At 44.8% G+C, this 26,375-nt stretch overlaps 1 protein-coding gene across 1 annotated transcript in view; it reads left to right on the top strand.

Annotated features, from left to right (window-relative positions):
* LOC145410161 (uncharacterized) overlaps positions 1 to 26,375 on the top strand; it is a 182,149-nt gene that overhangs the window by 116,005 nt on the left and 39,769 nt on the right. The window contains exon 2 of the mRNA XM_080280359.1: positions 24,611 to 24,705. Within this exon, the coding sequence (XP_080136485.1) occupies positions 24,611 to 24,705 (95 nt within the window). The remainder of the gene's footprint in view (positions 1 to 24,610; positions 24,706 to 26,375) is intronic.

The following is a 26,375-nucleotide window of genomic DNA, read 5'->3' as shown; positions in this document are numbered from 1 at the left end:
GTGAACGGCAGGAGAAGGGCAGCCTGCAGTCCACTGGGTTCACGTTTTAGATGAACCTGGGGCCGCAAGAACAACAATAACAACAACAAACAGCAGCAACAAAAGTACCGTGGTCTGTTAATTACTTTTCCTCCAATTAGTGTGCTTAATTGGGTGTGGTATTTAAATTGGTGGGCGAAAATAGTGTGTAAAGATGTTTTGGAGAGAGAGAGAGAGAGAGAGAGAGAGAGAGAGAGTGAGAGGGTGGTTATGTATTCTTGTTTGTTAGTCTGTGTTTGTGTTCGTTCTTGATTGTGTGAGTGTGTGTGTGTGTGTGTCTGTGTGCATGTGTGTGTGTGTGTGTGTGTATGCATGTGCGTATGCAACAGCTTGGAAGCACCTGGCGGGATTGCTTTCAGATATGCATCATAAATTCGCCACCATCCATTTTTGCTCGCTATCGGTTTTGGCTTCTCCCCTATCCGATATTGAAAGCAAATTTTCCGCCCGTCAGTGTACAGACTCGGAATAAACTGCTTGGCTCCCTCGGATTTATTTCAGTTTAATTTACGAGTCTGATTTAAGTTTATTCCTGTGATTTATTTTTATTATTTACTCGTGTGGTTTGTATATGTATTTTGCTAACCGCTTCTGTTCCTGAGATTTATTTTAGTGTATTTTAGGCATCAGGTGTATTCATAAATTTATTCTGGTTGTTGTGTTCCTGAGAATTATTACAGTATATTTAGGAGCCTCTCTGTAAATTTATTCCAGGTGCTTTGTTCTTGAGATTTCTTTGTTTTGAGAATCTGGTCTCCTTTTAATTTTTTTCTGCTCTGGTTTTTTTTTTCGGATTTATTTCAGTTTATTTTACGAGTTTTTATAAGTTTATTCTGCTTACTGCTTCAGGTTCACTTCAGCTTACGTGTCTGGTTCTGTGTAAATTTATTCTGCAAAGCGTTTTTCATCCTGCGATTTATTTCGGTGTATTGTATGCTGGGTTGCTTATAATCCCTTCACTGTGCTTTTTCTTTTTTTTTTTCTTTTTTTTTTCTTTTTTATTGTTTCTGGATATTACTTCACCCCATCCTTGGATCGGAAAAAAGGTCATGGTGGTGGTGGTGAGTGGGAAAAAAAATGATGATGATGGAAAAAATAGTCAGAAAGATGATGATGATGATGATGATGATGGTAATAATGAGTGGAAATAATGGTCAGAATGATTATGATGATGATGATTGAGTGGAGAAAATGGTCAGAATGATGATGATGATTGTGAGTGGAAAAAATGGTCAGGATGGTAATGTTGATGATGATGATGATGATGATTTTTCCTCATTTCCTCCCATTTTCGTTTCTTGCGTCGTGTGTTTTATTGGTTTTCATTTTCTCCTTTCGGCTTTAGGTTGGTACTCCTCCCTGTTTCTCTCTCTCTCTCTCTCTCTCTCACCAGTATCTATGTGTCTGTCCGAATCCATTTATGTGTGTCTGTGTCTTCATCTACTTCTGCATATATATCTATCAGTCTGTCAGTCTGTTTATCTATCCACAGTCAGTTTTATCTATCTGTCTGTCTCTCTGTATCATTGCTTCTTCAGGACGTTCCCTCTTTTTTCATTTCCTTTCTTCTGCTATTTTTATTCCTTCTCTTTTGTCCTCGTCTCACATCCTCGTCACCTTTACCACTAATGTCACCTCTTCCCCCATAACCCTCCAACACCTCTCTCTTTTCCCCCTGACCTCTCTCTCTCTCTCTCTCTCTCATTCTGCTGTTTTTCCCATTTCCCCCCTTACCTCTCCGTCTGTCTTCACCTGGTACCCTTGCCTTTCCTCTCCCTTTCCATCCTCATCTCTCCTCACTCCTTCCTCCCCCTTCCCCGTCTCCTCTCCCGCTCCCTCACCCTCATTCCCCTCATACCCCGTCCCCTCCCCCCTGCTGTAACCCCATTCCTTTCCCATCCCACTTTCCCTTCCCCCCTGCTGTAACACCAATCCTTTCCCATCCCACTTTCCCTTCCCTCCTGCTGTAACACCAATCCTTTCCCATCCCACTTTCCTTTCCCCCCTGCTGTAACACCAATCCTTTCCCATCCCTCTTTCCCTTCCCCCTCCTTTTATTCTCCCCCTCCCCAAACCCCCCCCTTTCTCTCCTCCCATCCTCCTCCCCTCTCCTCCCATCCTCCTCCCTTCTCCCCTCCCGTTACCCTGTTATATGGTGTTCATTGCCTTCCCCTCTTCCACCCCCCCTTTTCCCCACCTTCTCTACTTCTCCCCCTCCCCCCTCCACTTCTCATGCTCTCCTTCTCTCACCATCACCTCTCTTCCACCCCTCTTGTTCCCCCTTTCCCCTCTCCAAATCTTACCATCCCCCCTTTCCTCTCCTCCCCTTCTCTTACTCCTCGCCCTGTTCATTCACTTCCCCTCCCATGCATTCCTATCCCCCCACTGCATCCCTTACCGTTCATCACTTTCCTTCCCTTCACCATTTCTTTCCTTCTCCCCTTTCCCTTCTCGTCCCTCCCACCTCCCCACCCATCCCCTGCCTTAACCCCAAGATACTGTGCTCTCCCTTCTCCTTTCCTTTTCTCCCTTTCGCCCCCAACTACCTCCCCAGCCCTTCCCCTTTCATTTCCATCTCTCCCTTCCCCTCCCCTCCCCTCCCTTTCATTTCCATCCCTCCCTTCCCCTCCCCTCCCCTCCCTTTCATTTCCATCTCTCCCTTCCCCTCCCCTCCCCTCCCCTCCCTTCCCTTCCCGTCCCTTCCCTTCCCTTCCCTTCCCTTCCCGTCCCTTCCCTTCCCTTCCCTTCCCTTCCCTCCCCTCCCTTTTCCCTGTCTTAACCCCATTATACCACAGTGTAGTGTGTGTTCCTCCCCACTCCCCCCTCCCCCTCCCCCATAAATTCTTTCTCTCTGGGGTATCGCCACGTACTGCTACCTCCCTCCCCCCCCTCTCTCTCTGCTTTCCACCTCCTCTGCTTTCCTTCCTCTCTCTCTCTCTCTCTCTCTCTCTCTCTCTGCTTTAATCCATTTTGTTCGCTGTCTGCTTTCCCGCCTTTCCTTTCCTCTCACTGTTTTTCCTCCCCTTCTGCTTTCCTGCTTTTTCCTTCCCTTCTCTGCTGTCCTCCTTCCCAGTCTCATCTCTCCTGTTTTCCTCCCTCTCTTTGCTCTCTTGCTTTTCCTGTTTCTCTGCTTTCCTGCCATTTTCCTGCTTCCTGTACCTTACCGTACCTTCAGCAATTTTCCCATATTTTCCGTCAGTCTGCTTTCCTGCTCTTTTCGGCCTTTCATCATTTTTATATATTATTATTTGTTTATTTGCATTTTCCTACTTCAGTTTTCGTCCCGTATTTTCTTCTTTCTTCAGTATCTTGTATATGCTTTTTCTTTTCTATCTTTTATTGCCTGTTTTTATTCCTACATATTATATTTTCAGTGTTGATTTTTATTTTCGTGCAATATTGTGTCGTATGGTGGTGTGGTTAGAGCTGGGGGGAGCGGGAAGACAGGACGCTAGGTCAATTCCAGGCAGCGATAGGCAAGAGTTTGAAGATTTTAACACCATCACACACCAGGTCCGAAGTAAACTGGTATAGCCTAGTTCGGTATAGACGGTCAGTGTTAGTGCCCAAGTGGTGGCATGTTAGGATGTGTGACGCCATCTGTTAGAGAGAGAGAGAGAGAGAGAGAGAATCAGTTAACAGAGTGGGTGGGGCGGATGGGTGGGCGACTAGGAAGAGGGTGAGGAAGGGGGGATGAGAGGTTGAGGGGGTGGGGGTGGTGTGAGGGGATGAAGGAGGGGTGGGGGTGAGGAAGTGAGGGTGAGGGGTTGGGGTGGGTTAAAGGTGAGGGGAGACAGGTGTGGCCAGATGTCACAGGTGTGGCTAGGTGTGACAGGTGTGCTGTCCTTCACATTTTACATCGCACTTCTCCCCTCCCCCATCCCTCACCTTCATCCCCTATCCCCTTCCCTATCCCCCACATTCATCCCCTATCCCCTTCCCCATCCCGCATCTTCATCCCCTGTCCCCACCCTCTCCATTCTCCCTCCCCTTCCTCTCCCCTCCTCTTCCCACTCCTTTCCCCACCTCCTATTCTCACTCATTTCCCCTCTTTCCCTTCCCTCCTCCCTCTCCTTTCTCCCCCTCCCCCTTCCCTCCTCCCTCTCCTTTCTCCCCCTCCCCCTTCCCTCCTCCCTCTCCTTTCTCCCCCTCCCCCTTCCCTCCTCCCTCTCCTTTCTCCCCCTCCCCCTTCCTTCCTCCCTCTCCTTTCTTCCCCTCCCTTCCCCATCCCGCATCTTCATCCCCTGTCCCCATCCTCTCCATTCTCCCTCCCCTTTCCTCCTCTCCCCTCCTCTTCCCACTCATTTCCCCTCTTTCCCTTCCCTCCTCCCTCTCCTTTCTTCCCCTCCCCCTTCCCTCCTCCCTCTCCTTTCTTCCCCTCCCCCTTCCCTCCTCCCTCTCCTTTCTTCCCCTTCCCCACTCCTTTCTTCCCCTCCCTCTTCCCTCCTCCCACCCCCTTTTCCCCTCCCCTTCTCCCTCTTTCCTCCCCCTTCCCCCTCCCCTTCTTCCTATCCATTATTCCTTCCTTTCCTTCCTCCCTCTTTTCTCTCCCTTTTCGCCCTGTCACTCTCCCCTACCCCTACCCCTTTCCCTCCTCCTTACATCTTTTCCTCTCCCTTCTGGTGTTCTCTCCCTCTTCCTCCCTTTATCCTCCCCCTTTCTCCCCTTTCCCTTATTCTCTTATTACTATCTCTCTCTCTCCTCTTCCTCCATCCCCCTTTCCCCTTCCCATCTTCCTCCTTTCTATTCCCTCTTTCTCCCCCTCCCCATATTCCCTCTCCTCACCCATCTGCCGTCCTCTTCCCCTTCTCCCTCCCTCCTCCCCCATCTGCCATCCTCTTCCCCTTTCCCCACCTCTTCCCCTCTCTTTCCCTTCCCTACCTCATATCCTTCCATCCCTTCTCCTCTTCCTCTCTCTCTTTATTCCCCTTCCCCTTCCTCCCTTCTCCCTATCCTCCCCCTTCCCCTTCCTCCCTTCTCCCTATCCTCCCCCTCTTTTCTCCTCCTCCCCCTCCTCCCCTTCCCTTAGACAGTATTACCATAACCGCAGTTTCTCTTGAGTTATTTCATCACTTGGCAACACTGCATACCTTTGATAACAGTGCCTTTAGTCTTTGTGGAGAGAGAGAGAGAGAGAGAGAGAGAGAGAGAGAGAGAGAGAGAGAGAGAGAGAATTGATCTGGGGGAAGAGTGAGACATTGGAATAGGAATGGAGGAATAATAGTTGAGAAAGAGAGAGAGAGAGAGAGAGAGAGAGGGGGGGGAGGAAAATTGAAGAGGAGGGAGGAAGGAAGGAAGGAAGAGAAATTAGAAGACAGACACACCTACAGACAGCAGAGTGCAGGAGGGAGGGAGGGGAAGAAGGGGAAATGAGTAGGTGGACAGTGTTGTGGGTGTCAGAAGGAGTATTTGTTTATTTATTTATTTATTTATTTATTATGCTTTAAGGGTATCTGTCGCCTCAATACACAGTCCATCTCTCTTGTAGGGGTCGCTTTCTATGTTCACCTTTAATTAACATTTTTCTGACTGTGGACGTTCGTAGGGATTTTACTGTGAATCCTGATGGACTATTTTGTTTAGTGGGGGAAACCTCTACGATGTAATCTTGCTCACACTGGACAAATCTTACTCACTCTGGACAAAGCTTGCTCACACTGGACAAATCTTGCTTACTCAAAAATCTTGCTCACTTTGGACAAATATTGCTCGCTCTGGACGAATCTTGCTCCATGGACAAATCTCACTCAAATATCTTGCTCACTCTGGATTAATCTTGCTCACTCTGGACAAATTCTGCTCAGTCTGGACGAATCTTGCTCCTTGGACGAATCTTGCTCACTCGTAAAGTTTTTCTCACTCTGGATAAATCTTGCTTACTAGACAAATCTTTCTAGCTCTAAAAGCTTGCTCACTGTGGATAAATCTTGCTCACTAGACGAATGTAGCTCACTCTAAATCTTGCTCACCCAAAAATTTGGTCGCTTTAAAATCTTGCTCTCTTTGGATAAATCTTGCTCGCTCTTGACAAATCTTGCTCACTCTGTCTTTCCTCCCTGCATACAGTCGCCAATCTTTTCGGGCAATATTTTCAGGCATTTTCAAACCAGTTCTTTATTTTGACTTTCTCTTTTGAGAGTTTGTTTGGCGGGGTTGAAGCGTGTTTTGGAGGCAGAAATATAAGACAGTGATTGATAGAGTGATAGATAGATAGTTGGATAGATAAAGAGAGAGAGAGAGAGAGAGAGAGAGGAAGGAAGGCATAAAAACATGGGAATTTAAGGGATTAGATGGAATAGAGAAAAGTATAAGTTAATGATAGAAAAAAAAATAAAGATATATTAAGGAAGAAAATAAAAAAAAATGAAAAAATAAAGAAAAGAGAGAAAGGGAGAAAACATGGATCCTAATCCCCAAGGTGAAGGGAAGGGGATAAGCTGAAGGGAGGGGAAAGGAGGGGAGAGAAGGGGAAGCGAGGGGAGAGGAGGGAAAGCGAGGGGTGGGGAGGAGAGAGGAAGGGATTTCGGTGAGCTGAGGAGTGACCAGAGAGAGAGAGAGAGAGAGAGAGATTCGGACACCCAGAGGAATATTTCAAGGAGGGGTGGAAGGAAGGAAGGAAGGAAGGAAGGAAGGAGAGAGAAACGGACGAAGGGAAGGCAAAAGACAGAAGGACAGACGGAAAAGAGTAAGGATGGAAGGAAGGAAGAAAGGAAGGAAGGCAGGTACATACGGTGGGATGGTTAGAAGGAAAAAAAAAATATATGGAGAATGGGGAAAAGAAGACGAAAGGAAGGAAAGTGTGTGATATTGGAGGAAGGAAGGAAAAAAAAAGACACGACAGAAGGGGTGGGTGGAAGAAGAGACGGGAGAGAGAAAAGAAAAACCAGAGGGAAGAAGGAGGAAAGAGGAATAACGTTGGAGAAGTGCTGAGAAATTACAAACTAAAGGTGTGTGTGTGTGTGTGTGTGTGTGTGTGTGAGAGAGAGAGAGAGAGAGAGAGAGAGAGAGAGAGAGAGAGAGAGAGGATGGAAGAGAAAGGTAAGGAGGGAGAGAGATTTATGGAGATGGGAGGGAAAAAGGGGAAGGAAGGAGGGAGGGAGAGAGAGGGAGGGAGGAAAGGTGATTACATTTAAGGGTAATTACTTTACAGGTTTGGATGAGGAGAGAGAGAGAGAGAGAGAGAGAGAGAGAGAGAGAGAGAGAGAGAGAGAGAGGGCCACCTGGAGGAAACATAGAAGAGTAATAAACGATATGAGGAAGAAAATAGCCATAAAAGGATGAAGATAGAAAAAATGAGAGAGAGAAAGAGAACCACCTGGAGGAGACGTAAAAAAGTAATAAACAATTTGAGAAAGAGAATAGCCATAATAGGATAAAAAAAGAGAATGTGTGAGAGAGAGAGAGAGAGAGAGAGAGAGAGAGAGAGAGAAATTAAGAGAAATAAGAAAATCCATCATCATCATCTCCCCCTCTCCCCCCATCTCCCATTTTCTGTGGCCCCTCAATTACATCCAATAAAAAAAATCCAGAAAGAGTTGATGGAGGAGAGAGTGAGTGAGATTGCTGGGTGTGGCTTAGTGAAAGTTCTGAGTGGGGGGAGAGAAGAGGGAGGAGGGAGGGGAAAGGGTGGGAGAGGAGGGAGGAGGTAGGGGAAAGAGTTAAAGAAGGGAAGAAAGGGGTGGGGAAGGGTGAAAGAGGAAGGGATGAAAGGAAGGGAAAGGTAGGAGAAGAAGGAAAGATGGAAAAGGAAAGGTAGGAGCAAAGGAAGATGGGCAGGAAGAGGACGAGAGTATAAAGGAAAGGAAAGAGTAACACAAATTCGTTCTTGCGACACTAATTGTTACTTGATAAAGTAAAGATTAAATAATATTTAATGAATCAAAGAGACCAAAGTAGGAGAGCTCACCCACTCACCAAACCCCCCAGTCAGTGCCGGCAGGAAAATGTAAGAAGGACCACCATGCAGTAAGGTAAAACTGTCATGTAAATTTTATAGGAAAGGCGAAATAGAAACCATACTGTATACTTATCAAACCTGAGAAAGTAACACCCAAGTTATATGACGAGAGGGGAAGGGAGGGGATGAGGGAGAAGAGGGAGGGAAGTTGGAAGGGAGAAGGGGAGAAGAGAGGGGAGGGGAGGGTTCAGATGAGGAGAGGGAAGAGGGGAGGGCTAGCAGAAGAGGGTAGGAGTGAGGTGAGGAAAGAAATGAGGAAGAGGGGAGGGAATGAAGGATGAGAAGTAGGAATGAGCGAAGGATATGAGGATGGTAGGGGATGAGAGGAGGGGAAGGGAATAAAACCAGAAGGAAGGGGTAAAGGTTGAGAGAGAAGAGGATAGGGGAGGAGAGAAGGAGAAAGGAGAGGGAGGGTAGTTGAGGGGAGGAGGGGAAGAGAGGAAGGGGAGAGGGAGGAAGATGGAGACATTAAGAGGGAGGATATGGGAAGTAATGTTGGGAGAGAGAGAGAGAAAGAGAGAGAGAGAGCAAAACGGAGAAGCACTATCAGTCTGAAAGAAGTGGAAGAGGAAAGCAAAGGAAGAAAGTGTGAAAAGAAAATGTGGATGAAAAGAGAAGAGCTGCAAAAGAAGAAAAAATTGAGAAAACAGAGAAAAATAAAACTGAAAATAAAAGTGCAAAAATGAATACGAATTGATTGTAAAATAAAGTTCAAATTAAAATTAAACATAGAAGGTAGAGGAAATAAAGGCCAAAAAGAATGAAGGAAAAAATACTTAGAAAATAACAAACAAAAAATGAAATGGAATAAAGGGAATCACAGGGAAGAGAGAGAGAGAGAGAGAGAGAGAGAGAGAGAGAGAGAGAGAGACGACAAGGGTCCTTTCTAGGTGGTCCGTTTAAGAGAAAGACTTACTCTCTCTAATTACGAAGTTTAAGATTCGCAGAAGTTTAAGAAAGGAGAGAGAGAGAGAGAGAGAGAGAGAGAATCAGTGGGTGAGAAGAAAAAGACGCGGTAACGGAGGGGAGAGAGATGAAGTGAGAGAAAAGAAACGGAGAGAGGAAAAAAGAAACAGTAAGGGAAAGTAAATAACTGCAGAGAAACGAAATAAGAAAAAGCAAAGTTGGAAGGACAAGAAGAGGAGAAAAACAAAGGGAGAGAAAAGAAAGAAGAGAGAAAAAGAAAGAGAGGGAGAAATGAAGGAAGAGATGTAAGAAACAAAGTAAGTGAAAAGACTAAATGAAGAAGAGAAGGGGAAAAAGACACAAGTCTGAAAGGAAGACATGTGTGGATAAATAATAATAATAATAATAATAATGGTAATGATGATGATCCGACGACGACGATGATTGATGATGATGATGATGATGATTGTAAGTAGAAGAAGAAGAAGAAGGAGAGAGAGAGAAGAGAGAGAGAGAGAGAGAGAGAGAGAGAGAGAGAGAGAGAGAGAGAGGAAACACAAGGAGGAAGGGAGCCATTTACACCTGATCGATCCATCTATTTACGAGGGAGATTTGCCCCCTCCCTTTATCTCAGGGGGCTTGAGAGAGAGAGAGAGAGAGAGAGAAAGAAAGAGAGAGAGAGAAAGAAAGAGAGAGAGAGAGAGAGAGAGAGAGAGAGAGACACACACACACACACACACACACACACACACACACACACACACACACACACACACACACACACACACACACACACACACACACACACACACACACACACACACACACACACACACACACACGGAAGGGGGAGAGATGGAATGGCAGATGCGATGGAGGGATGTTAAGGGGATGGAGGAGGCGGTGGTCGAGTGAACAAAGCCGCGAGAAAAAGGTCTGGAGTTCGATCTGGGGGTTTTGCAGGGAAGATCACGGAAGGTTTGGTATTTCTCTAAACTCTCTCTCTCTCTCTCTCTCTCTCTCTCTCTCTCTCTCACACACACACACACACACACACACACACACACACACACACACACACACACACACACACACACACACACACACACACACACACACACACACACACACACACAGGAATTAAGACAAGGGTGGGGGAAACGAGATGAGTGGGGCCAGATTTCCTTCCCATTTGTCACGCCCTAAGATTGCCTCCCTTCCCATCCTCCTCCTCTGTTTATCCAACCCATTCCATTTCTTTCTGTCTATCCTGTTTTCTCACTTCCCTCTCCATCTTTTTTTCCCTCTTCCCTCTCTGTCTATCTTTTTTTCCCACTTCCCTCTCTATTTATCTTTTTTTCCCTCTTCCCTCTCTGTCTATCTTTTTTTCCCACTTCCCTCTCCATCTATCTTTTTTTCCCTCTTCCCCCTCTGTCTATCTTTTTTTCCCTCTTCCCTCTCTATCTATCTTTTTTTCCCTCTTCCCTCTCTATCTATCTTTTTTTCCCTCTTCCCTCTCTGTCTATCTTTTTTCCCTCTTCCCTCTCTGTCTATCTCTTTTTCCCTCTTCCCTCTCTGTCTGTCTTTTTTTTTCCTCTTCCCCCTGATATGTCTCCCTTTTCTGATTATCCTTCATTCTGTTCTCTACCTCATTCAGTTCTGTTTTTCCTGTTCCATCTCTCTCTCTCTCTCTCTCTCTCTCTCTCTCTCTCTCTGTGTCCATGTCATTTCCATCTTTTTCCTATCCACTCTGTTCCATTCTCTACCTGTCCATACTATTCCATTATCTCATCCTGTTTTCCTTCATCCATCCCATTCCTATCCCTCCTATCTCGTCTGCTTCGTCTGTGCATCCATCTCATCCATTTCCTCAGCATTATCCTTACAATCCTTCTCCATACCATCCTATTCCGCTTTCTAACCAACCTCTTTTGTCTGTTTCGAATATTATTTTTCGTCTTTTATCCTCACATGTTCACTTTTGTCCTATACTCCGTGGTCTCTTCTAGGTTAAGGAAACTCCCTAGCGCCTTTTCCTAAGCGATTTATTTTTGCCTGTTACACCATACTGTCCTCTTCTGTGTTACATAAATCCTTCCGCTGTAACCATACTTTGCATAAATGGCGTACAAGAGGATATTAAACCTCCCTATCCAAAAATAAATCGCCAAGGAAGAGGTGTTAGGGAGCTTCCTCACCCGGCCAAAATACGAGCACTTGTCCTGGCCTTTTTCTGCCTCTTCCATTTTTAGGTAATACTTCTCTGTCCTCTTCACTGTTTCTTTTCCTTCTCCCATCCCTTCTTCTTCGTGTCATGCTACCCCTTTTACTTACTTTTCCATTCTTTTCTCCAATTATTTCACCTCTTCCATTTTCCTGTGATTCGTCAATGCATTTCAATTATATTTAGTTCTTTCAAGGCATCCTACTTCTCTCTTTGTTCGTTTTCCTCCCTCACTTTATACATCTATATTCTTTAATCTTCTCTCCTCCCTCTGCTCCCCTGCTTCTGTCCTTTCTTATAATATTTCGTTTCTCTTAAATTTTTCACTCTCCATCCCTCTCATTCCTTCTGTTCTCTTTTCGTCTTCTCTACTCTTTTCCCATTTCTCTTCTCTCTTTTCGTCAGTCAGATTTCCATTTCCTCCCTCGCCCGCTACTTCTTTTTCTTTTTTCCTTCCCCACATATTCTCTTTTCTTAATTCCTCCCTCATCCATTCACTGTGATTCTCTTCTCTTTCATCTTATCTTTTTTTCCGTTTCTTTATCATCTTCCCTTTTCCTTTCTCTTTTATCTTCCTTCTCATCGTCTTTTCCCCTTTTCTCTCCTTACCTCTTCACTTTTCTTCTCTCCTCTTCACTTTTCTCTTCTCTTTTCGTCCCATCTTTTCCCCTCACTTTTACGCTCTTCCGATGTCTCCCTTCCATTTCTTTCTTCCTCTTTTCTTTGTTCCTCTTCTTTCTTCTCCCTCAGCGTTTTTCTTTTTCTTTTATTTTCCTCTTATTTCTTTTGTTCTATTTTTTCCTCTGCTTCCTTTCCCTTTTCGTCCCGTCTTTCTCCCTCCTTCCTGTTCTCTCTACACACACACACACACACACACACACAGTATTCTCTCTCTCTCTCTCTCTCTCTCTCTCTCTCTCTCCACTTATCGAAAAGTTCAACCACACCCACCAAGCAGCCACACCCAATTTTCTCCCTCTTTCCCTTTCTCCCTCCACATCCAGCCCTCCCACCCTCCCTTCTTCCTATTTTCCTTTTCTCCCTTCTCTCAATATCCCTCCCTCGCTCCGCTTTCCTCCTCCTTTCCTCCTTTCTCACTTTTCACTCTCTCCCTCATTCTATACTCCCTCCTCCTCTTTCCTTCCATTCTTCTCTCAGTAACCTCTCCTCCCTCACCCTATTGGCTCCCTTCTTTTCGTTATCCCCTCCTTCATCTCTCATTCTCCCTCGTTTCCTTCCTGTGCCCTTTCCTTCCCCTCCCCTTTTTTCTTTCATTCTTCCTTCCGTCACCTTTTTCACTCTTGATATTCCTTTCTCTTTTCTTTGTCTCTGTCTCTCCCCTTCTTCTCCTCTCCCTCTTCTCTCTATATATTTCACCATTCCTCATTTTTAACTTCCATTCCATCCCCTTCGCTCTCACCCTCTCTCTCTCTCCCTCTTTCCCATCTGCCTTCCTTCTTTTCCTCCCTTTCCATCACAGCGGGTCTCCTTCCCTCCCTATGACGTCATCCTTCCTTCTCTCCCTCCCTCCCTCCCTCTCTCCATTCATTCATCTCAATCTCCTTACCTCCCCCACTTTTCCACTTATTATTTTCCTTCCCTCTATCTCTCTTTTCTCTCCCCTTCTCTCTCCACTCCTTTTCTTCCTTTCCTCTCCTTCTCTTCCCATTTTTCTCACTCTCCCTCTTCTCTCGTCCTCCCTTCCTCCTCGTCTCCCATTCTTCCTCTTTCTCCCTGCATCCCTTCTGTTCTTACACTTTCCCTTTCCTCTGTTCCTCTTATAGCTTTCAATTTTCCCCTCTTCCATTTTATTTTTCCTTCATCCATCCTTCCTTCTTTGCAGTTCACTCACGTATACTCATCCTCTCTCTCTCTCTCTCTCTCTCTCTCTCTCTCTCTCTCTCTCTCTCTCTCTCTCTCTCTCTCTCTCTCCATAATCCGTCAATATGAACTTTGTATAATATGTTGTATGTCCCCCCCTCCTCCTCCTCCTCCTCCTCCTCCTCCTCCTCCTTCTCCTCCTCCTTCTCCTCCTCCTCCTTCTCCTCCTCCTTCTCCTCCTCCTCCTCCGCCTCCCCCACGGCCGTAATCTAGGGTGAGGGTCAACACTCTAATGGGATAGGAAGAGGGGAGGCCAAGGTTTCCCCTCTACCCACACTTCCTCTTTTCCTCTTCTCTTCCTCTCTTCTCTCTTCCTTCTTTACTTTTTTCTTCCCCTCTTCCATTCTTCTCTTCCCCGTCCCCTCCTGTCCTCTCTTCTTCCTCCATTTTCCTCCCCTCCTCTCCCTTCATCTTCTTCTCCATTCCTCCTCTCCTCATTCTCCCTCTTCACCTTTTTTACTTCATTTTCCTCATCTCGTCCTCCCTCTTTCACTCACAGCTCTTCCTTCCCTCTCCCATTTTCTCTCCTCCTCCTCCTCCTCATCATCATCATCATCATCATCATCATCATCCCTCTCTTACTCTTGCTCTACCTACTGCACCTCTTCTCTTCTCCCTCTCTCTCTCCTCCACCTCTCATCTTCCTCATTCAGGTCCTCGCTCTTTCTCTCCTCTTTCTTTCTCACTCCCTTACTTTTCTTCTCCCTTATCTTTTTCTCCCTCTCTTTTTCCCTCACCCCTCCAATCCATTCCTCCTTTACACCCCTCTCCCTCCTTCTCTTCCTTCCTCCGTCACTCCCTACGTCCTTCACCCACTTCTTCCTCCATCTTTCCTCCACTCTTCTTCCTTCTCTCCTCGTCCTCCACCCTCCCTTCTTTCGTCCTTGATCCCATTCTTTCTTCTTCACCCCTCCCCTTCCTCTTTCACCCCTCCCCTTCCTCTTTCACCCCTCCCCTTCCTCTTTCACCCCTCCCCTTCCTCTTTCACCCCTCCCCTTCCTCTTTCACCCCTCCCCTTCCTCTTTCACCCCTCCCCTTCCTCTTGCACCCCTCCCCTTCCTCTTGCACCCCTCCTCTTCCTCTTTCACCTCTCCTCCTTCTCCTTCACCCCTCCTCTTCCTCTTTCACCTCTCCTCCTTCTCTTTCACCTCTCCTCCTTCTCCTTCACCCCTCCTCTTCCTCCTTCACCCCTCCTCTTTCTCCTTCCCCTCCTCTTCCACCCTTTCTTTTCCTGCCTTCCTCCTCTTCACTTTTGTCCTCCCATTTTTTCGTCCTCCTCTCCATTCCTCTTCTTTCCTCCCTCTCCTTTCCTCTTTCTTCCTCCCGCCCCTTTCCTCTTTTTCCTCTCTCTCCTCTTCTCCCCTCACTTCCCTCATTTGTCCCTCAGGGGGTCTCCTCTTCTCTCCCTTAATTCTTACTTTCCTCCCTGCTCCCCTCTGATTCACTCTTCCCCTCTTTGCCCCTCTCGTCCTTCATTCTTTCTTTCCTTTCCCTTCTTCCCTCTTCTCCCTCCTCTCTCCTTCTCCCCTTTCCTCCCGTCTCCAGTGTTCTTCTCTTCTTCCCATTTTTCCTCCCTGTTCCTTCTTTTCCTCACTCCCATATCCTTCCGTGTTCTTGTTTTCTTCCCTCTCTCGTCCCGTTCTTCTTTCCTTTGCTTTTTCCTTCGCATTTTCCTTCTTCTCTTCCCTCTTTTTTCTTAACGCCTTTTCCTTCCTTTCTTCTCTCTTCTCTTCCCTCACGTTCCTTTCTCCATTGTCTATAATTTCTCTCGCTCCTTTCTCTCTCCTTCTTTCTTGTCTTTCTATCTCCTCTCCTTCTTCTCTCTCTCTCCTTTCTGTAATAATACCCCTTTCTCTTAATCTTATTTCCGTTTCCTCGTTTCATTTTTCCTTTTCTGTCTTTTCTCTCTTCTTCTTGCCTTCTCCCTCTTCTTTATCTTCTTCCGCACGGAGCCCTCCTGCTCTCCTATCCTTGTCTTTAACGGATAGGTTAGTTTTGTTTGTTAGAGTCCTCCTTAAAACAAACAGCCACGGAAGGACCAACAGGTGTATGTATGTCTTTGCATTTCTCTCCCCTTGTCTCTTCCCTATCTCCTTCTCTCTCCCCTATCCCCATCTCTCCCCCTCATCTCCTCCTCGCTCCATCCCACTTCTTCCTTTTTCTCCCCTATCTATGTCTCTCCTTTTCTCTCCCCTCTCTCCTTTTCTCTTGCCTTTCCCCATCTTCTTCTCCCCAATTTCCCCTCTCCCATATTTCCTTCTCACTCTCCTCTCTCATTCTCTCCCCTATCCTTCCACGCAGCATTTTTTTTTTCCTATCCTCTCTCCTCCTCCTCATTTTCTTTTTGTTCTCTCCACTCTTTATCTCTTACTTTTCTCCCTCTTTTTGAATTCCTCTCCTTTTACACTTTCCTCCTCCTCCTCCTCCTCCTCCTCACCATCATCATCATCATCATCATCATCCTGTTGATATGTTTTCGTTTTCTTGTCATTTATCTTGTTCTTTTCCCTTCTCATCTCTCTCTCTCTCTCTCTCTCTCTCTCTCTCTCTCACACACACACACACACACACACACACACACACACACACACACACACAGAATCTTTCCACATTTTTTAGCTTAACTTTACAATATTTCCCTCCAGACCACAAAACGTCAAAAAAAATTCCCTCCACGATTTGCATAAAAATGTTTTCTGAAGCGAGAAAATTTACATAAATATAACTTTCTCGACTCCCCCCCCCCCTCAAAAAAGAAGAGAGAAAAAAAAAACATTATAAGAGTCAAAAACAAGAGTTGAAATAAATGCGTATGTAAAAATCTGGCTCAAAATTTATGTGGAATATGGAGCAGGTATATATAAAAATAAATAAATAAATTAAATAGATCAATAAATAAAGGAGTTTGGATGAAACATGGAATTTTCTGATATATTATAAAAATATTTCTGTATATACTGCCATTGGTGTATCTATCCATCTATCTGTCTGTCTGTCTGTTGTCTGTCTATATTAAAAACTTGTATCTTTATTTAATCCATACGTATATTAAATTCAGCCATCGGTTTTGTCTGTCAGTTCAGCATTTATCTCCATGGCCTCTCTCTCTCTCTCTCTCTCTCTCTCTCTCTCTCTCTCTCTCTCTCTCTCTCACACACACACACACACACACACACACACACACACACACACACACACACACACACACACACACACACACACACACACACACACACACCGTATCAGCTTATCTCTTACAACTCCTAGTTCAGCCAACTTTAATTGAAATTCCTTTAGCCAGTGTTTGGAAATTCAGGTGATCTCATGTTGCAAAAAGACCTGCAGTTTTTACATAGCAATCTCCAGGTGTGTGTGTGTGTGTGTGTGTGTGTGTGTGTGTGTGTGTGTGTGTGTGTGTGTGTGTGTGTGTGTGTGTGTGTGTGTCTTCTGTTTGTCATTCTGTTTTTCTGTCGTCTGTCTCTTTATTTATGTTATTCAGTATCTGTCTCTTTGTCTGTCCATCTGTCTATGTTAAACAGTGTATCTCTCTGTGTATCTGTGTTTCTCCGTGTCTGTCAGTTTCTCTTCCATATAACACTTTCCTTTTCTCCTCCTCTCTCTTTTCTCTTCTCTGTGTCTCCTTCGTGCGAAACTCTCCTCTTCTCTATGGAAATTAAGATTAGCGTGTAGAGTCAGTACAGTTAGTGGAATAGTGTGCCCCTTTTAGTGTGACATACTGTTTAATTTTAGTCATAACATCATCCCTGCAGCCTAACCCATGTGCATTTGTTAGTATGATTAGTTTCTCTCTCTCTCTCTCTCTCTCTCTCTCTCTCTCTCTCTCTCTCTCTCTCTCTCTCTCTCTCTCTCTCTCTCTCTCTCTCCCTCTCCCTCTTCTTCCTCTTCAAGTTGTTTGTACCCTCTCCTTCATTCACTCTCCCTTACCCTCTTGAAACATTTCCCTCTTATTACTTCTCTCTCCTCCTCTTTCCTCTTCCTATTTTCTTCTCTCCCTCCGCCTCTTTCCTCCCTCCTTTCCTCTCCTCCCTTCTGCATAATATCTCCTCCCTCTCCTGCCAATCACTCCCCTCATCTCCTATGTCGTGTTATCTTTTCATCCTCTCCTTTCTTTTCTTGTCTTCATTTCTCTTTCCTTTTTATCTCCTCTCCCCTCCTCTCCTACTCTTCTTTTGCTGCCTCCCCCTCTCCAGTCCTCTTACATATCTCTTGGTCTTCTCTTCCCCTCCTCTCTCTCTTTCTCTCTCTCTCTCTCTCTCTCCCCCCCCCCTTGCGTATCGCTCCCTCGCCTTGCATTTTTCAGGTCCAGTATTTTTCACTTCTCTCTCTTTTTTTTTATCCTCTTGTTGTTCCTTTTTTACTTTCTTCTCTCACCATTTTTCTTTCATTTCTTCAATCCTCTTTCCTTCTTTTCCATATCAGTTCTTCGTTTCACCCATCCCTCTTCCTCTCCTCTCCTCACTCCCTCCCTTAACTCTTTTCGATCCCCTTCTCTTCCCTTCCCATTCCATCCCTCTCCTTCTCTTCCTTTCCCTTCTCTGTCTTTTGCTTCCCTTCTCTTCTCTTCTCTTCCCTTGCCCTCTCATCCCATCTCTTCCCTTCCTTTCTACCTTCCTTTCTGTTCCCCTTCACCCCTCCCATCCTGTGCCGTCTCCTTCTTTTCCTTCCTCTTTCCTTTCCCTTCCCTTCCCGTCCCCTCTCTTCCTGTTCTTTCCTATCCTCTGCTTTCCCTGTCTCCCCTCCTCCCTTCTCCTATACACATGTCCGAAGGTTGTTCAGTAAATGGGGAAAAATCGCATCAAAGTTTTCAGTCCGAACATATTGATCTCCCACAAGGCCGTCTGCTCTCTCTCTCTCTCTCTCTCTCTCTCTCTCTCTCTCTCTCTCTCTCTCTCTCTCTCTCTCTCTCTCTCTCTCTCTCATTGAATAGTTGGTTACCTAAATGGACTCGAGTGGACTATACCCCTTTTACTTTAACTTGGCCAAAAATTGCTCTCTCCATCATGAATACTGAGTTGTAACAGGAGATTATCACTAGAATATGGGGCTAGTCGCGAAGAAGTGCTATGGTAAGGATGTAGAGCCACAGCCCTATCTTATTCTACCACCGAACCACGTGAAATTAGCTGCAAAAGATAGAAATATTGAGCTACGTGAAATTAGCTGCAAAAGATAGAAATATTGAGCTACGTGAAATTAGCTGCAAAAGATAGAAATATTGAGCTACGTGAAATTAGCTGCAAAAGATAGAAATATTGAGCTACGTGAAATTAGCTGCAAAAGATAGAAATACTGTGCTACGTGAAATTAGCTGCAAAAGGAACAGTAATTTGAGCCAGGCTAAAGTAAAACGGCTGTAATATCGTTTCCTCTTGTCTTTCCTTTATTTCCCTATAGTGTTCTTTCCCAGCCCAGGACGGACATTTACCTGAGTGCCGTGGTATGACCTTTAAACTAATTCGGCTGAGTGCAGTGGTATAGCCTAACTACCCTTTTTACTCTAACCTGGCCTGAAATTGCCCTCCCTCTGTCTTGAATGCTGAGTTTTAACAAGAGATTAACACTGGAACTTTATGCCAGTCACGAAGAAGCGCAGTGGAAAGGATGTAGAGCCACAGTATTCCGTTGTTGTCATTAAGTTCCGTAAAATAATATCATTTTTACCCCTTTCCTCTGTCTTGAATGCTAGCTGTAACAAGAGATTAACACTGGAACTTGATGCTAGTCACGAAGAAATGTTTTGGAAAGGATGTAGAGCCACGGCATTGCGCTGTTCTTCATAAAGTTTCGTAAAGTGAGTTGCAGGAGGACAAAACCATGACCCAAGTTAAGGTGAAAGGACTGAAGGGGATAATAGAGAAGAGAGTCCAAATATCTTAGTCTAAGCTGGAAGAAAATGGCATACGGGAAGAAATAGGAGGAATAAAGAAGGACAAAAACCTGGGCCAAGTTAAGGTGGAAACAATGAAGGGGATAATAAAGAAAAGAGTCGAAATATCCTAGTCTTAGCTGGATAATGAAAGAAAATGGCACACGGAAAGAAAAAGGAGCAATAAAGATCAAAGGCACATTTTCTGTTGGCACGGTAGGGAATTTTTTGACCTTTCCTCTCACCTCCGACCTTAATTAGCGACACTGAAAAACGAAGATGAGAGGGAGAGAGAGAGAGAGAGAAGAGGGGAGGAAGGACACGAAAAATGATGGAGAGAATGGGGGAGGGAGTGGGGAGAAAAAAAAGGATGGTGAAAAATAAACAAGTGGGGGGTGAAAATCGTAAAAAGTAGAGGGGAGGAAGGAAGGAAAAAAAAAAGTTGCATAAATTCATAAATACTGAGATACCACAGACCTCACTGGCCACACACACACACACACACACACACACACACACACACACACACACACACACACACACACGACCTAGAACTGACAACAACAAAATCAGGCATCAGCTGGAATAAAATAAGCAACAAGAGTTCTTCCTACTTTGAGAGGGTTAATTACTACGAAATTTTCACTCATAGATAGCGGTAGTAATATTATCAAAGTAAAAAAAAAAAAAAACTAAAATTCCCAAATGCACATAATGTAGGAAAGTCTGAATTGGGTATAGACAGTTTAACCCTCCGCTCCCAAAGGCCTAGCAATACTCCTACGTACAACAGACATCATAATTATATAGTTCACATGTCACCACTTCGTCTATGGCAGCAGTGTCCCTCATTTACCTCCCTGCCCCCAAAACGGAGGACGGTGGGCAACAGGAGAAGGGTATTTTCATCCTGCAGTCCACTGGGTTCATGTTCACATGAGCCGGGGGTTGCAACTACTACTACTACTACCACCACTACTACTACTACTACTACCACTACTACTACTACTAATACTACTACTACTACTACCACCACCACCTCCACTTTTCAACTCACCATAATAGTCATCCTTCGCCACTGTCAAGCTCATCACATTAATCATATCATCACTACCAGTAAAATTCCGCCTCCTCTACTACTACACTGCTACCACCACTACCACTATAATACCATCACCATTGCCACGATAATACTGCTCCCCTTAGTGATATATTACTGCCACTGTCCAACTCAGTTTAGTACTACGCAGTAACAAGTTTACAATTGACCGTAGGCTATCTTCACTTTCCGGAGTTAGAGAGAGAGAGAGAGAGAGAGAGAGAGACTGCATGAGTGGACAGATGCAGATAGATAGATAGAAATAGAATGAGATGAGAAGCTAGATGAGTTGAGAGAGAGAGAGAGAGAGAGAGAGTAAGGAGGAGCTGCATGAGTGGACAGAGACAAAGAGGAGGAAAGAGTTGGAAGAAGGGAGAGGGAAGGGGGGGGAGGGAGAAAAGAAGAGAGAGGAGGGACAGGGAGGGAGGGATGGAGGGAGAGAGAGACAAGCCTGCGAGTGGAAAAAATTAAGGAGAGGGAGAGAGGAAGGTAGTTGGGGGAAAAATCGGCTGAGGGAGAGAGAGAGAGAGAGGGGGGGGGAATTCTTTATTTCTTCCCCTGCGTTCCAAAGGCCATCATTCCTCTCTCTCTTCCTTCCTTTTCTTCTCCATCCTTCTCCTTCCTTCCACTTTCCTCCTTCCTTCCTTCCGTCCACTTTCCTCCCTCCTTCTCCCCCTTTTCCTCCCCCTCCTTTCCTTCCCCGTCTCCCCCTTCCCCCCCGTCTTTCCCTTCCCTCCCCATCCATCCGTTCTCTTCAACCTCATCCTGCTCCCCCTCTCCACCCTCCTGTCCTTTCCCTCTCCTAGTCTCCCCTTCCTTCCCTCTCATTTGCGACACAACTTTTTCCTCCTAATCCCCTTCCCCCCCCCCTCTCTCTCTCTCTCTCTCTCTCTCTCTCTCACTGATTCTATTTCCCTCCCTCCTCTCCTTGCCCCCATTCGTTCTCTTAACTCTTACTTTATCATTTCATTCCATCCTCCCTCCCTCACATCTCCATCATCTCACCCACTCTACTCCCTCCCTCTCTTTATCATCTCACCCACTCCTACTCCCTCCCTCGCTCCCTCTCTTCTCCATCATCTCACCCACTCCCCCTCCCTCTCTTCTCCATCATCTCACCCACTCCTCCCTCCCTCTCTTCTCCATCATCTCACCCACCCCTACTCCCTCCCGCCCTCTCTTCCTTCCTCCTCCATCATCTCACCCACTCCCCCTCCCTCCCTCCCACTGCATCTCCACCCACCCTCCTCTCCACCTCTCCTCCATCATTCCACCTACCCCCCCTCCCTCCCCCTCCTCCTACCTCCTTCCTTCACTTTCAATATCCATCTGCCTTATCACCCTCCCTCCCTCCCTCCCTCTCTCCCTTCCTCCCTTCCTCCCTCCCTCATTAATATTCAGACTTACTTCCCTCCTTCTCCATTTGCCTCTCCTTCAATTATCTCCCTATCTCCATTCCTCCCTGTCTCTTTCACCCCTCACTTTTTTTCTCTCTCTCTCCCCTCTCTTCCCTTTCCCTTTTCTTCCCTCACCCCTTTTTTTTTTTTCCTCCCCTTTCCTCCTCTTGTTTTTTCCTTCTACATTTCCTTGTCTTCCAGATCTTTTGCTTCCCTCCATTCCTGCCTTTTCTCCACTTCCTCCCTCTCTTCTTCCTTTCTCTTCCATTGGCTTCCCCATCAGTTCTCTCTCTCTCTCTCTCTCGCTTGTATGTATGTATGTATGTATATATGAATAAATATATGTATGTATGTATGCGCGTATGTATGTATGTATGTACAGGAGTTGAAGCTATAGTGATATGGTGTTCAACTTGTGTCCAAATGAACGTGAAATCAATCCCAGACAAGGGCAGGGTTCAGTTTGGAAATTGAATTCTTAAAAATAAATAAATAAATAAAAAAAAAAAGACATCGGGATGTCACATAATACCACCCCACTCATACCACCACACCAGATCTGAATGTCTTTGGGTGGGAGGATATTAGTGGCCAAGGGATGTGTGGAGCCATCTGTTGCGCGTGGAAGGACTGTAGGACTTGTATATTTAGGTACATTAAACATATAGACGAGTATGTGTACTGTATATGTGTATGTAAGAATGTAAGAACAGTTTTATGTGTACGTATGATATTTCTGTGTATGGGTATGTATGTGTTAAGTGCCCCCCCCCTTTCTCTCTCTCTCTCTCTCTCTCTCTCTCTGTATGTATGTATGTATGTATGTATGTATGTATGAGACCGTCTGTTCCAGCACCTACTACCTCATTCACTCCATTTACATACTAATGACAACACCGCCACGACCACCACCATCACCATTGCCACTCACTACCATCACCACCACTACCAGCATCACCACCACCACCATTCCCACCCACTACTATCATTGCCACCACCACCACCACCACCCTCATCGTTGCCAGTCACTACCATTGTCACCACCTTCACTACCACTACCACCGCCACTACCATCATCACCACATCACTGCCACGGCTATCATCAGCATTGCCATCTCTACCTTCATCATCATCACTATCTTTACGGCCATCGTTGCTACTATCACCATCACCACCATTGCCACAAGTACCACCATCCCTCACCTTTATCACCTTCAGCAACCACTATCACCACCATCTCGACAACGACTATTTGCTGTCACACTGCTACCACAACTACCACAACTGCTACCAATCTTATCTCCATGAATATTCCAGTGCAGGTACCAGCAATTGAAAAAACACCATTCCTGCCACGAGAGAGAGAGAGAGAGAGAGAGAGAGAGAGAGAGAGTTAATTTGGAAGCTGTCTATCCCACGTCGCAAAAATATTCAAGCATTCGGACGCAGGGCTGTTAAAATACTGGGCTTGTGTGTTCGGATGGGTGTGTTCTTGGCTTGGGTAATGCATGCTTAAATGGAAGTAGTAGTAGTAGTGGTGGTGGTAGTAGTAGTAGTAGCAGTAGTAGTTGTTGTTGTTGTTATTGTTATTGCTGTAGCCCTAGGTTCATCTGCAATGTGAACTTAGTGGACTACAGGCTGAAGTTGCCCTCCTGCAGTCCACCATCCTCCATTTGAGATAGGGAGGGAACTGAGGGACTTTTGTACAACTGGGCAGTAGAACCACCCAGTTGTATCGGTGCCACCACGTGAAGGCGTCCCTCTCCAGGTGTAATTAATGGTAAAATGATGATGGTGGGCTGTTGTTAGAGACTGCAGTTTTAATTACTATTGCAATAATCTTAAGTAATGTGTTTTGGGATAGATAGACATTTAGATAGTTAAACAGACAGATGGATTAACTGGGTATATAAACAGAGAAGATAGGAAAATATAATTATGTTTTGATTAACTGATCGATAGACCACACACAGGTGGACACAATGATAGGTAGAAAGATGGATGGATAGGGAGCGATTGAAAGATAAATTTAGATAGACAGACAGCGATAGATAGATAGATAAATAGATGAATGGATTAATCAGTGTTTCGTTCCAGGTTGGCACCGTAGGCTGCGTCAGTGCCAGTGCCAGGCCGTAGAGGTGCCAACACAGGGCCATCATCCCCTCCTCTCGTATTTATTTTTTCCCCTACTTTCTTTTCTCTCTCTCTCTCTCTCTCTCTCTCTCTCTCTCTCTCTCTGTGTTTTCTTACCCTCTTCTCTGTGCCTCTTCCTTCCCCTTTTGTCACCTTCCCCTTCCATTTCTGTTTTCTGTTGTTTTGTTTAGTCTTTTTTTCTCCCTCTCTCCTCCTCCTTGTTTTGATTTTTTTATTTTTTATCCTTCCCTTCGCCCTCCCTCCCTCAGTTGTTTTCTGTCGTGTCTTACGGTTTTCTTAGAGTTTACTGATGTATAAAGGAATCAGTATTATCACAAAGAAGTATTTTGTGATAACATAACACAGACTAATGAAGCGAATAAAAATAAGAAGAATTCAGAAATGCTTCCGGTGTATTTTTCCAGAGTTGTGGATCTCAAACCTTTTCACTATATTTCCCATTAGTTAAGAGCTTGAATGCTGTAGTTTGTTCACCCTAGCTTGGCAGAGATTTGCGTTATATTCCAGCTTATTTCACGCAGTTAGATGGCAGAATATGACACTACTACGGCTCAACATCCATTCCATAGCACTTCTTCGTGACCAGCGCTGTGTTTTTGTGTTATTACAGCCTAGCATTCAAGGTGGAGAGATGACTGTTTTAGGCCAGTCTGAAGAGAGCATGGAATAGTTGAGAGCTTAACTTTCTGACTACCACACGCTTTTTACTCAAACCAGGCCTAAAATTGCGATATCTCCTCCTTGAATGCTGAGTTATAACAATGGATATGTTGGTAGCCACGAGAAAGTGCTATGAAAAGGACGTTGAGCCGTCGTATAGTCTTTCTTTGTCACAGAGCTACCTGGAATAAACTGGAAAAGGACGGAAATCTGGGCCAAGGTAGAGTAAAATCAGTATTATGCCTTCTATCTCTTCCACCAAATCAAGAAGTGTGTTGTATGAAGTCGCCAAGCTTACTCACCCACTAAATGTCAGTTTTAGGCCAAGTTAGTTATTGCAGTATAGTAAAGATTATACTTTATGATTACTGAAACCTTGCCTCTCTGTCTCTCTCCCCGCCAGACCATGAAGTGCGTTACCTGCTGCCGCCAACGCAACGCACCCGCTACCAGACCAAGGTGTTCCAGCAGTCCGTCACGCTCCTTATTAAGCTGCAGGTGAGAGAATGGGACGGGGACTCACAGGTATGTAGTTACAGTGTATTGACTCTGCCCAAGATCCCTAACCTCTTTTAGCTGTTTAGCCTGACAAAGATCCCTAACCTTTTTTTTTAGCTAGGTTGATGTCCTGGTGTAGTCAGACTGGAGGATTGATTTGTCTCGTAACGAAGGAGACTCATTCCTGCCTCAGAACCAGGAAAACAGCATTGAAAGGGGTAAAACAATAAACAGTTAAACAAAGTAAACATTTCGCTGAAATGACGGGAAATAAATCGAACAAGTTTAAAACATTATCAGTAATATATTTGAATAAATAGATAAACAAATAAAAATAAAAACAAAATATTCATCTTGTGTAAAAGGGGGGGAGGGGAAGCTGCACGGGGTCAGAAATCCGCAACGAAAATCAGTTTAGCAGCGTTCAAAAAGTTAGACCGTATCGTATTTTCACAATTTAATTACAAGGAAACAAATGCCGAGGGTGGAAAAAAATTATTACCGTGTGTGAAGTAATTTGGCGCTGTAATTTTTGGACTGATTATTATGGTTGTTGTGAGGGTGCGTTTTCGGGGGCCCTTGTTGTGGTAATTGTTTGTTTGTGCTCTCTCTCTCTCTCTCTCTCTCTCTCTCTCTCTGGTGGTTCTGATAAAATTTTGTAGTTTTCCATTGCTCTTCCCCCACCCCCCAACCCTTGCGTTGTATTTTGGTGTTAAAACTGATTTTTTTTTCCTCATTTATATATTTATTTTATCTACGTATTTATATTTAATTTTCTCCTTTCCATTAGTTGGATAGTTTCTTTCCATCTTCTCTATCTTGTCTCTTCTTAATTTATGGTCTCTACATTAGTGAATACCATACAGTATGTACTCTTTCACAATTTTGTGTTTTGTACCATTCTTTCATTTCTTCACCATTTCACTTCAAACCTGTTAGTTGTTCCTTTGGCAGATACTTTGACACATTTATTTTTTTTATGGCCGTTGAGACGTTTATGGGGTCAAAGATAATTTGTAACAAATCATAGTGAAATGTGGCAGTGTGTATCCTTAGAGTTTATCCATTTTTGCGAGGAAGGATTTAGGAATGATCACCTCCTTGCGTGCTAGTTTTTTTTTTTTTTTACATCTTGCATTTGTTTGGGAATGCTGACGGTCAGTAATTCACGTCTCTCTCTCTCTCTCTCTCTCTCTCTCTCTCTCTCTCTCTCTCTCTCTCTCTCTCTCTCTCATTACCGAGTGTGCGTCGCTTGTGCATTATTTATTTAAAAAACAGGAGCGCCAGAATTCAGGCTCCCATAATCTCGCAGTAAGAAAAATTTAATTCCCTTAATTACAAAAATTCATAGAGCCTGGTAGAGTCGGTGTAGTTTCAGGGCTTCATCATATATGGGCAGAAAAATCAAAATAAAAATCGCCTAATATTTCCATAATTTAGATTTTGGTTTGACTGGACGATTCAGGCGGGGAAGCTTAATCACTGAGATAAAATTAGGATTTGAGGGAAAGGACGTGCAATTATTCGTTATGAGTACAAGGCAAAAGCAAAAATAGTAGCAGTATTTATCACGAATGTGGATAATTTAAATCACCGTATTAATAAAGCTGTTGAATTTAGCGATATAGTAGGAGTTTGTGGTTGAAAGAAATGGTGAAAAGCGGTGGTAA

The sequence above is a fragment of the Coenobita brevimanus genome, chromosome 84 (genome assembly GCF_032717465.1).
Source record: "Coenobita brevimanus isolate Jiangsu-jjx chromosome 84, ASM3271746v2, whole genome shotgun sequence".
In the NCBI taxonomy this organism is placed as follows: Eukaryota; Metazoa; Arthropoda; class Malacostraca; order Decapoda; family Coenobitidae; genus Coenobita; species Coenobita brevimanus.
Note: the sequence above shows the minus strand (reverse complement) of the source record. Positions and strands in the feature narration are given on the sequence as shown.